The 12,807-nt window shown below is 47.7% G+C and overlaps 1 protein-coding gene across 2 annotated transcripts in view; it reads right to left on the bottom strand.

Moving 5' to 3' along the window:
• The window catches only part of itpr2 (inositol 1,4,5-trisphosphate receptor, type 2), a 387,486-nt gene that overhangs the window by 219,080 nt on the left and 155,599 nt on the right, over window positions 1–12,807 (bottom strand). For both annotated transcript variants that reach the window (XR_008725216.1, XM_055652809.1), the window contains exons 36-38: window positions 12,612–12,760; window positions 8,594–8,702; window positions 951–1,086 (exon numbers count right to left, since the gene is read on the bottom strand). Coding sequence is in view for 1 of the 2 variants with exons in the window: in XM_055652809.1 (XP_055508784.1) it covers window positions 951–1,086; window positions 8,594–8,702; window positions 12,612–12,760 (394 nt within the window). In the remaining variant the exon portion in view is untranslated. The remainder of the gene's footprint in view (window positions 1–950; window positions 1,087–8,593; window positions 8,703–12,611; window positions 12,761–12,807) is intronic.

Below are 12,807 nucleotides of genomic sequence, written 5' to 3'. Positions count from 1 at the left end.
TTAGCCCTCTGTAAAATTGTCACTAGTATGTAGGAAATGGTAAACAGAAAAAAAGTGTGAGTGGGTGATTGTCTGTCAGCATGGACTTGGTGGGCTGAAGGGCCTGTTTCCACGCTGCATCTCTGAACTGAACTAATTATACAAAATTCCTCTATCAAAATCATAAATATAAATAGTAAACAGTCAAGGCATCCGCAACAATATTTGAGACACTCAACTGGTCACTACTAGCTGTGCTGAAGATGATTCATAAGTTCATAAGTTAAAGGAGCAGAATTTGGTCATTCTGGCCATCAAGTCTACTCCGCCATTCTATCATAGCTGATCAATCTTTATATTTCAACCCCATTCTCCTGCAGTCTGCCCCATAACCCCTGAAGCACATTACTAATCACAAATCTGTCAATCTGTGCCCAGAAGACACAAAATGCTGGACTAAATCCATCCAGTGACTTGGCCTCCACTGCCCTCTGTGGCAGGGAATTCCACAAATTCTCAACTCTCTGGGTGAAAAAGTCTTTTCTCACCTCAGTCTCAAATCACCTCCCCTTTATTCTAAGACTTTGGCCCCTGGTTCTGGACTCGCCCAATATTGGGAACATTTTCCTGCATCTAGCTTATCCAGTCCTTTTATAATTTTATATGTTTCTATAAGATCCCCCCCCCACCTCATCCTTCTAAACTCCAGTGAATACAAGCCAAGTCTTTTCAATCTTTCCTCATATGACAGTCCCGCAATCTCGTGAACCTGCGCTGCACTGCCTCAATCACAAGGATGTCCTTCCTCAAATTAGGAGACCAAAACTGTACGCAATACTCCAGATGTGGTCTCACCAAAGCCCTATACAACTGCAGAAGCATCTCTGGAGAGAAGGGGTGGGTGACGTTTCGGGTCGAGACACCTTCTTCAGACTGAGAGACAGTGGAGAGGGAGACAGAAAGACATTTACCTCCGGTTTGTGGTGACTTAGAGAAGCCCCCCGCAGCCAAAGGGGCATTGATGGCACCGACGTGCCCATCCGCTTTGTATATGCTGCGGAGATTCCCAAAGTAGCGATTCAGGAGAATCTTCCTCAATACCGTGCCCTTTAAACAAAAATCAGATGAGAAAGAGCTCGTTAAATGTATCGGTAAATGAAACAATGACAACTAGACATGTGGTTTGGAGTAGATTAACAGCAGTGCTAATTAACCTACTAACCAAGGCTCCCCTGACATTCAGCCTGAAGAAGGGCCTCGTCCTGAAACGTCCCCCCATTCCTTCTCTCCAGAGATGCTGCCTGTCCCACTGAGTTACTCCAGCATTTTGTGTCTATCTTCAATTTAAACCAGCATCTGCACTTCCTTCCTGCACTTAATCTACTGACCCACCCGCCTTGGGGTGTGGGAGGAAACCGGAGCACCCGCATGCTAAAATACTGGAATGCATGTAAACCCTCCCCTCTCTGCAAGTGCCTCACAGCGCGAGAGACGCGAGTTTGAACCTAACTTTGGGTGCTGTCTATATGGAGTTCGCATGTTATCCCTGTTACTGCATGAGTTTCCTCCGGGTGCTCCGGTTTCCTGCCATCATTCAGTTAATCGGCTGTGTTTCAGTTCAGGCTGAAATGTGTGCAGAGGCCTGAGCTGCCCAATATTCTCTGGTAAGATTTTTACAATTTGTTCCTTTTATCGAGCAAGAGCACAAAATACAGACAACCGGTGCGGTGGTACAACGCCGGGGCTCCTGTTCCGTCACCTCTGTTTTTATACGTGGTGCTGTGCTGGCAATTAGTATTTCCACTGGCAATATGAAGCATGAAATATCAATCCAATCAGCTCCATTCCGACACTGTCAGACTGATTTTCCATTCTGCACCGGAGATATGAGACATTTTTGTTTCAGTAAAAGCATCGCCTGGAATGTGTGGATATGCATTATTTTCTGATAATTTGTCCTTTACTACGGATGACTTTGAACAGTGAAGTCAAGGGAAGGGACATAGAATCATGCAGCCCTTTAACCTATGTGTATTTGTCATTACACATGGCCGGACCGAAAATAGCCAGCTCCAGGGTCATCTCCTTGACATCACGCTCCTCATCCTCATCTGGGAGAGACAGCGGAGGAGAACATAATCGATCTCCCCCACTGGAGACCCTCGGACTACCTTTGATCGGACTCTGCTGGACTTTATCTTGCACTGAACCTTATTCACGATATCACTACCTGTACACTGTGGACGGTTCTGCTGGCTGGTTGCGTAGCGCGCTACACAAGCTTTCTCACTGTACCTCGGTACACGTGACAATAAACTGAACTCAAGTGTTTTGCAGCGATCAGTGGTTGTAGGAAACGCAGGGATCAATTCATTCTTTACAGGCAATGGAGTAAGATTATCGAATTGTAGCAACGATTTACAACCATGAGTCCATGAAGAACACTGAGGGGATGGGCAAGCACGGGGTTAATGGTCATGTTAATCGAGGAAGCTCTCTGTTCTTCTGTTTCAACAGAGGATGGCATCCAATTTCCAACCATTGACATTCGCAGCTAATCAACGACGAAATATATGTTAAGAATTTCATTGTACCGTTTTAGTACATATGATGATTAAACACTCTAGACTCTTACATAGAAACATAGAAAATAGGTGCAGGAGTAGGCCATTCGGCCCTTCGAGCCTGCACCGCCATTCAATATGATCATGGCTGATCATCCAACTCAGTATCCTGTACCTGCCTTCTCTCCATACCCCCTGATCCCTTTAGCCACAAGGGCCCACATCTAACTCCCTCTTAAATATAGCCAATGAACTGGCCTCAACTACCTTCTGTGGCAGAGAATTCCACAGATTCACCACTCTCTGTGTGAAAAATGTTTTTCCTCATCTCGGTCCTAAAAGATTTCCCCCTTATCCTTAAACCCCTTGTTCTGGACTTCTTGTGTAGGAAGGAACTGCCGATGCTGGTTTACACCAAAGAGCAAAGCAAAATGTTGGAGTAAAACCCCTGTCCCACGGTACGAGTTCATTCCAAGAGTTTTCCCGAGTTTGCCCTGATTCGATCTCTGAGATTTACGGTAATAGCCACGCGTCGGTACTCGGGGCTCTCGTGGACATTTTTCATCATGTTGCAAAATTTTCACGAGTCTTCCCGAGTGCCATTAGCGATCTTCCCCATTAGCGAGCCGCTAAGAGACGTCCCCGAGCACCGACGTACCCGCTATGTTCGGTCTCCATGCTTACCACGAGTTTGATTTTTTTTTAAACTAGGGAGAGCTCTTGGAATGAACTCGTACCGTGGGACAGGGCTATAACAGCGGGTCAGACAGCATCGCTGGAGAGAAGGAATAGGTGACGTTTCTGGTCGAGGCCCTTCTTCTGACTTCGGAGTCACTCTCGACTCTTGACGTGTCTGGCAGCTCTCTCAATCAGGAATATTAAGGAAAGGCAGTAGATGCTGGCCTTCTGAGTCACTCTCAGATTCTTGGGTTGACTACTGAAGGTCGACGGTGCCAAGCAGCTACAGGCATGAGTTGTGTGGAGTTAGCCTGCAGAGAGGCACTGACATAGTGGTTTAGTTTAGTTCAGAGATACAGCGCGGAAACAGGTCCTTCGGCCCACCGAGTCCGCACCGACCAGCGATCCCCGCTCACGAGCACTACCCCACACACCCAAGGGACGCAGGTCACGGGGAGAACGTGCAAACAACGTACACACAGCACCCATGGTCAGGATGGGAACCATGGACTCTGGCGCTGTGAGGCAGCGACTCTACCGCTGCACCACCGTGCCTATCCAACACTGCAGGGTCCTGTCAGGCGGCAAGATGGATGCACCCGTCCCAAACAACGGGCGCCAGCGCCACAATAACACGTGCTTTACAGGTGTGAAATTAAAATACTTCCCGTGTTTGGCAAAGAGCTCTGCCTCATTTTCCCCTTCTATTAATCTTGTGTTATCACACAGCAGAGAGCTCCATGCGCCAGCTGAACTAGAACAAGTTGAAATCTCTCCAGTCACGAGCTCCCTTTGAGTTTAGTTTATTGTCACGTGTACCGAGGTACAGTGAAAAACTTTTTTGTTGCATGCTAACCAGTCAGCGGAAAGACAATACATGATTACAATCGAGCCGTCCACAGTGTACAGATACATGTTAAAGGGAATAACGTGAAAATCTGTGGTCGCTGGGCGAATGCAGAAATTTCCCTTCTGATCTTACAGAGGTGTACAAAATCATGAGAGGAATAGATCGGGTAGACGCACAGAGTCTCTTGCCCAGTGTAGGGGATTCAAAGCCCAGAGGACATGAGTTTAAGGTGGCCCCATACCAGAAGTGTCCACGTCGTGGGGCTGGAAACTGGAAGTATCCCGGGCTAATTCTGCTACCACCATCATCTATTGCAACAAGTGATGGCTCCCGCTGATTGTCGCCAGAAGCTTGCGTCCTTTTCAGGACAGGCGATGACAGCGAGGTCAACATTTGTAACAAGAAAGAAGAAGATAGGTTCACGGTGAAGAGGGGACGATTTAATAGGAATCTGCGGGGTAACTCTTCACACAAAGGGTGGTAGGTGTATGGAATGAACTGCCAGAGGAGGCAGTTGAGGCTGGGACTATTGCAATGTTTAAGAAACAGTTAGACAGGTACATGGATCGGACAGGTTTGGAGGGATATGGACCAAAAGCAGGAAGTGTAGCTGGGACATGTTGGCGTTATGGGCAAGTTGCACCAAAGGACCTGTTTTCACACTGTATCACTCTATGACTACATCATACTTCCACCATGCATGAATGCTTCAAAATCAAGTGGTCGAGTTTTATTGCCATATACTCAAGCATAGAAACAGAAAATAGGTGCAGGAATAGGCCATTTGGCCCTCGAGCCAGTAGGTGGCACTAGTGTAGATGGGACATGTTGGTCGTTGTGGGCAGGTTGGGCCGAAGGGCCTGTTTCCACGGCTGTATCACTCCGTGACTCTATGCTACAACTCTGCTCTCCAGCCCCTCTGCCGCTGAGAGAGACCATCGTGAGATGACCTCCCGGGCCGTCTAGAACCACATTAATCACCAGTGGCACATGGAGGGGGAGTGGAGCGGTGTGGAAGATCAGCCATGAAGGCATTAGCAAGATTGCCGCATCGCAAAGAGCAAACATCAGAGAGTGCTGATGTGTGCGGAATAGATTGGGTGAGTGACCGTGGGCGGCTTGTTCGGGCTTGTGAGTCTAAACCATGCATAAACCCATTGGTCACGCATGAAGTCAAGTCAGCAGTAACTGCACATGCCATACCACGTGAAGCTCTGTGGATGGAGCAGATGGAACCCGATGGCTACTCAGCCATTAAGCACATCGCTACCGCTGATTAGACACAGAGATAACACAATTCAGCAAACACAGACACGCACCTGAAGACAGCTGTTGTCTTGCAACTGAATTCCATACAGGAGAATTGCAGAGTTTACTAACACGGTGGTGCAGCGGTAGAGTTGCTGCCTCACAGCGCCAGAGACCCTGGTTCCATCCCGATCACGGACGCTGTCTGTATGGAGTTTGCACGTTCTCCCCGTGACCTACGTGGGTTTTCTCCGAGATCTTCGGTTTCCTCCCACACTCCAAAGACGTGCAGGTTTGTAAGTTAATTGGCTTGGCATAGATGTACAAATTGTCCCTCGAGTAGGATAGTGGTCCCTCTCCTCTCCCTCTGCACCTTTCACGTCAGCGCCACTTTCCTGCACTAACCGTTAAGCCCTCGATTAAGCCCTTAGTACTCCAAAAACCTATCCATGTCAAGATAAGGGATGGACGTACATTGTTTTGCTGAAGATAGACACAAAGTGCTGGAGTAACTCAGCGGGTCAGTCAGCATCTCTAGAGGAAAGGAATAGATGACGTATCGGGTCAAGACCCTTCTTCAGATTGAAAGACAGAAGTGTGGATGAAGGCCAGAACCAAACAGGGCCGGCAACAGATGGGTGGAGCCCACAATGGCCCATTGTTGGCTGGGGAAGGTGTGAGAGCAACATGGATATAAGGAGGCGAACAGTGGAACTAGTAGGATGGCTGGGAATGGAGAAGGGGGCGGGGAGGGGAGGGGAGAGAATGCAGGAGTTACTTTTAAATTAGAGAAATAATGTTCATACCGCTGGGTTATAAGCTGCCCGAGAGAAATATGAGGTGCTGTTCCTCCAATTTGCATGTGGCCTCACTCTGACTGCAAAAAGCTGTCTTTTTAAATTCAAAACCTATTACTGCTGGTTGTTTACAGTTGAAGAGGCTCCTCAGACTCCTCAGATCCTGGTGAACTTCTACCGCTGCACCAAAAAGGCTTTTTGGAGACAGATTCTCGCATCGTTTAGTTTAGTGATCCTTTGGCTCACCGGGGCCACGACAACCATCATTCACCTGTTCACACTAGTTCTATGTTATCCCATGCTGTCATAGCCCCAGCCTCAACTACCTCCCCTGGCTGCTCGTTCCATGAACCCACCACCCTCTGGGTGAAAAAGTTGCCTCTCAGGTTCCTACAGGGAGGAGGTCCAGCACTTAGCAGCATGGTGCGCTGACAACAACCTGGCCCTTAACTCCAAGAAGACCAAGGAGCTCATTGTAGACTTCAGGAAGTCCAGGGGCGGCACACACACCCCCATCCACATTAACGGGACGGAGGTGGAACGTGTTTCTAGCTTCAGGTTTCTGGGAGTCAACATCTCCGATGACCTCTCTTGGACCCACAATACCTGAACTCTGATCAAGAAGGCTCATCAGCGTCTCTTCTTCCTGAGGAGACTGAAGAAGGTCCATCTGTCTCCTCAGATCCTGGTGAACTTCTACCGCTGCACCATCGAGAGCATCCTTACCAACTGTATCACAGTATGGTATGGCAACTGCTCTGTCTCCGACCGGAAGGCCTTGCAGTGGTGAAAATTGCCCAACGCATCACCGGTTCCTCGCTCCCCTCCATTGAGTCTGTCCAAAGCAAGCTCTGCCTGCGGAGGGCGCTCAGCATCGCCAAGGACTGCTCTCACCCCAACCATGGACTGTTTACCCTCCTGCCATCCGGGAGGCGCTACAGGTCTCTCCATTGCCGGACCAGCAGGTCGAGGAACAGCTTCTTCCCGGCGGCTGTCACTCTACTCAACAACGTACCTCGGTGACTGCCAATCACCCCCCCCCGGACACTCCTCCCACAGGAAAAACACTATGTCTGTATATATGCTAATGTTAATATTTATTCAAATCATATGCTTTGTCGCTCTTCCGGGGAGATGCTAAATGCATTTCGTTGTCTCTGTACTGTACACTGACAATGGCAATTAAAGTTGAATCTGAATCTGAATCTAAATCTTTGCTCTCACACCTTAAACCTACTGGATATCCTCTGGTTCTTGATCCCCCTACACTTGCTAAAAGACTCTGAGTATTCACCCTAACTAGTCACCTCACCGTTTTGTACATTTCCATAAGGTCCCCCAGCCTCCTGTGCTCCTGGGAATAGAGTCCCGGCCTGTTCAACCTCTCCCTTTACAGCTCAGGTCCTCGAGTCCAGGCAACATCCTCGTAAATCTTCTCTGCGCATTTTCCAGCTTCCTGACATCCTTCCAACAGCAAAACTGAACGCAACATTCCAAGGTCCGAAGAGGGGCCTCGACCAGAAACATCATCCATTCCATCTCTCCGGAGATACTGCCTGTCCCGCTGAGTTACCCCGGCATTTTGTGCCTATCTTTGGTTTAAACCAGCATCTGCAGTTCCTTCCTACATACGACCTGCTAACCCACCCATCCTTGGGATGTGGGAGGAAACCGGAGCACCCGCATGCTAAACTACTGAAATACATGTAAACCCCTCCCGTCTCTGCCACGGCCTCACAGCGCGAGAGGCCCGAGTTCAAATCTAACCCCGGGTGCTGTCTGTGTGGAGTTTGCATGTCAGCCCTGTGAGTGCCCCAGATGAGACCTCACCACCATCTTATACAATTGTAACATAACGGGACAACTTCTCTACTCAATATCCTGACTGACGAAGGCCAGTGTACCTGGGTTGGTGTCTCGGGTGAAGTTATGCTAAAACCCCTGTCCCACGGTACGAGTTCATTCCAAGAGTTCTCCAGAGTTTGCCCTGATTCAAACTCGGAGATTTACGGTAATGGTCACTCGTCAGTATTCGGGGCTCTCGTGGACATTTTTCAACACTTTGAAAAATCTTCACGAGTCTTCCCGTGCTTACCTGCCGTTAGCGAGTCTTCCCGAGTACCTGCCGTTAGCGAGTCTTCCCGAGTACCCGCCGTTAGCGTTACGAGCCTCTAAGAGACGTCCCCGAGCTCCGACGTACCCGCTGTGTTCATTCTCCGTGCTTACCACGAGTTTGATTTTTTTTAAACTCGGGAGAGCTCTTGGAATGAACTCGCACAGTGGGACAGGCAGCGTCTCTGGAGAGAAGGAATGGGTGGCGTTTCGGGTCGAGACCCTTCTTCAGACTTCAGAGCCACTCTCTGAGTCACTGCAGCACTTTGAGTCTAGGTCTGTGATAAACACCGCCCACTAGTGGCAGATAAGTTCACAGCAAGCAAACACACAGCTACCAATGCCAACAAACTATCCAAACTCACCTTTTCCCCAAAGTTGTCTTTCCTGTTGAGCATCTCTCTCAGGGTTTGAAGAATTTTCATGCAGAGTTTCTCTTCTTTATCCATCAGTATTTTCGAATGATTGATCAGTCTATGATTTAAAGATTATAATATCTTACTCTCAGCCTCTGTGACATCCACAAGCAATAGAACTTTCACAAGTAGCAGAATAGTCACGATAGGTTACTTAGTTACATTAGTTTAGTTTAGAGACACAGCATGGAAACAGGCCCTTCGGCCCACTGAGTCCATGCCGACCATCGATCACCCGTTCACTACTAGCTCTATGTTATCCCACTTTCGCATCCACTCCCTGCACACTTGGCCGACAAATCTGCACGTCTTTGGGATTTGGGAGGTAACCGGAGCACCTGGAGAAAACCCACGCGGTCACAGGGAGAACATGCAAACTCCACACACGCACAGACAGCACCCGAGGTCAGGATCGAACCTGGGTCAAAGTTGACTGGAAAGATACCCTAGCAAGGATGACAGTGGAACAACAATGGCAGGTATTTTGGGGAATAATAATAATAATAATAAGAAGAAGGTGCAGGATCAGCTCATTCCAAAGAGGAAGAAAGATTCCAAGGGGAGTAAGGGGTGACCGTTACTGACAAAGGAAGTCAAGGACAGTATAAAAAGAAAAGAAAAGAAGTACAACATAGCAAAGATGAATGGGAAGCAAGAGGATTGGGTAATGTTTAAAGAGCAACAGAAGATAACTAAAAAGGCAATATGGGGAGAAAAGATGAGGTACGAAGGTAAGCTAGCCAAGAATATAAAGGAGGATAGTAAAAGCTTCTTTAGGTATGTGAAGAGGGAAAAATTAGTTCAGACCAAAGTTGGACCCTTGAAGACTGAAAAGGGTGAATTTATTATGGGGAGCAAGGAAATGGTAGACAAGTTGAACAGGTACTTTGGATCCGTCTTCACTAAGGAAGACACAAACAATCTTCCTGATGTAGTAGTGGCCAGAGGATCTGGGGTGATGGAGGAACTGAAGGAAATCCACATTAGACAGGAAATGGTGTTGGGTAGACTGATGGGACTGAAGGCTGATACATCCCCAGGGCCTGATGGTCTGCATCCCAGGGTACTTAAGGAAGTGGCTCTAGAAAATGTGGATGCATTGGTGATCATTTTCCAATGTTCTATAGATTCAGGATCAGTTCCTGTGGATTGGAGGGTAGCTAATGTTATCCCACTTTTTAAGAAAGGCAGGAGCGAGAAAACAGGGAATTATAGACGATAGCCTGACATCAGTGGTGGGGAAGATGCTGGGGTAAATCATAAAAGATGAAATAGTGGCACATTTGGATAACAGGATCGGCCCGAGTCAGCATGAATTTACGAAGGGGAAATCATGCTTGACTAATCTTTTGGAATTTTTTGAGGATGTAACTAGGAAAATGGACAAGGGAGAGCCAGTGGATGTGGTGTACCTGGACTTTCAGAAAGCATTTGATAAGGTCCCACATAGGAGATTAGCGGGCAAAATTAGGGCACATGGGTATTGGGGGTAGAGTGCTGACATGGATAGAAAAGTGGTTGGCAGACAGGAAACAAAGAGTAAGGATTAATGGGTCCTTTTCAGAATGGCAGGCAGTGACTAGTGGGGTACCGCAAGGCTCGGTGCTGAGACCGCAGCTATTTACAATATACATCAATGATTTAGATGAAGGGATTCAAAGTAACATTAGCAAATTTGCAGATGACACAAAGCTGGCTGGCAGTGTGAACTGTGAGGAGGATGCTATGAGAATGCAGGGTGATTTGGACAGGTTGGGGGAGTGGGCAGATGCATGGCAGATGAAGTTTTATGCGCATAAATGTGAGGTTATCCACTTTGTTGCAAAAACAGGAAGGCAGATTATTATCTAAATGGGGTCAAGTTGGGAAAAGGGGAAGTACAACGGGATCTGGGGGGTCCTTGTCCATCAGTTAATTAAAGTAAGTATGTAGGTACAGCAGGCAGTGAAGAAAGCCAATATACCAAGGGTTGGCCTTTATAACAAGAGAAATTGAGTAAAGGAGCAAAGAGGTCCTTCTGCAGTTGTACAGGGGCCTAATGAGACCACACCTGGAGTATTGTGTGCAGTTTTGGTCTCCAAGTACGGGGAAGGACATTCTTGGTATTGAGGGAGTGCAGCGTAGTTTACAAGATTAATTCCCGGGATGGCGGGACCGTCATATGCTGAGAGAATGGAGCAGCTGGGCTTGTACACTCTGGAGTTTAGAAGGATGAGAGCGGATCTTATTGAAACATATAAGATTATTAAGGGTTTAGACATGCTAGAGGCAGGAAACATGTTCCCGATGTTGGGGGAGTCCAGAACCAGGGGCCACAGTTTAAGAATAAGGAGTAAACCATTTAAAACGGAGACGAGGAAACATTTTTTCTCACAGAGAGTGGTGAGTCTGTGGAATTCTCTGCCTCAGATGGCGGTGGAGGCCGGTTCTCTGGATACTTTCAAGAGAGAGCTAGACAGGGCTCTTAAAAATAGCGGAGTCAGGGGATATGGGGAGAAGGCAGGAACGGGGTATTGATTGGGAATGATCAGCCATGATCACATTGAATGGCGGTGCTGGCTCAAAGGGTCGAATGGCCTGCTCCTGCACCTATTGTCTATATTCTACTCCACCACTTACTTGCTCATAGGTTCTAGGAGCAGAATTAGGCCATTTTCCCCATCATGTCTACGCCATCCAATCATGGCTGATCTATCTCTCCCTGATAACCCCATTCTCCTGCCTTCTCATAACCCCTGACACCTGTACTAATCAAGAATCTGTCAATCTCCACCTTAAAACTATCCATTTACTTGACCTCCACAGCCCTCTGTGGCAATGAATTCCACAGATTCACTACCCTCTGACTAACAAAATACCTCCTCATCTCTTTTGTATAGGTACGTCCTTTTATTCTGAGGCTGTGCCCACTGGTCCTAGACTCTCCCAATAGTAGAAACATCCTCTCCACATCCACTCTATCCAGGCCTTTCACTATTTGATAAGTTTCAATGAGGTCCCCCCCGCATCCTTCTACACTCCAGTGCCGACAAACGCTCACCATACGTTAGCCCACTCATTCCTGGGATCATTCTCGTAAACCTCCTCTGGACCCTCTCCAACGCCAGCACATCCTTCCTCAGATATGGTGGCCCAGAAATGCTCACAATAACCCAAATGTGGTCAGACCAGTGCATTGTACAGCCCAATTTCTGTTTCAGTTCAGTTTATTGTCACGTGCTCCGAGGCACAGGGAAAAGCTTTTGTTGCGCGCTAACCAGTCAGCGGAAAGACAATACATGATTACAATCGAGTCATCCACAGTGTATAGATGCATGATAAGGGAATAACGTTTAGTGCAAGGTAAAGCCAGGGAAGTCTGATCAAGGATAGTCTCAGGGTCACCAATGAGGTAGATAGTAGTTCAGGACAGCTCTCTGGTTGAGGTAGGATGGTTCAGTTGCCTGATAACAGCTGGAAAGAAACTGTCCCTGAATCTGGATGTGTGGATTTTCACACTTCAACATTACAACTGTTTGTATTATATTTTATTTAACAACCAGATTCAGGAATAGCTACTTCCCCACAGCCATCAAGCTATTAAACTTGGCTCGGACAAAACTCTTAACATTAATAGCCCATTATCTGTTATTTGCACTTCATCAGTTTATTTATTCATGTGTGTATATATTTATATAATGGTATATGGACACACTGATCTGTTTTGTAGTCAATGCCTACTATGTTCTGTTTGTACTGAAGCAAAGTCAAATCAAGAATTTCATTGTCCTATCAGGAACACATGACAATAAACTCTCTTGAATCTTGAATCTTATTTTCCAGTCCTCTCGAGATAAATGCTAGCGTTGCGTTTGCCATCCTCTCATGTGCCACTCTCGCGCAGTGGGCATCGTGGAGAGATGCCGCTCGCTCGCCGGTCGCTGTGAGCGCTGTCTCCCCACGCACCCCTCCCTTCCCCGCGACTCACTTGCTCATGAAGGCTCCACCCTCACATCTCATCTGCGTGTCGCTGCCATCGGGGAAGAGCAGCTCCGGGCTGTGGAGAACGTCAACCAACACCGAGAGCTCGGCATGCACCATGGGTTGGAACTGGTGCTCCAGAGTCGACACGATATCCTGCGGGATCAACACACAAAACCCTCAGGCAACTGTCCAGTCATAGA

Source organism: Leucoraja erinacea, chromosome 22 (genome assembly GCF_028641065.1).
Source record: "Leucoraja erinacea ecotype New England chromosome 22, Leri_hhj_1, whole genome shotgun sequence".
Lineage (NCBI taxonomy): Eukaryota > Metazoa > Chordata > Chondrichthyes > Rajiformes > Rajidae > Leucoraja > Leucoraja erinaceus.
The sequence above is the reverse complement of the archived record's forward strand: the minus strand, read 5'-3'. Positions and strand labels throughout refer to the sequence as shown.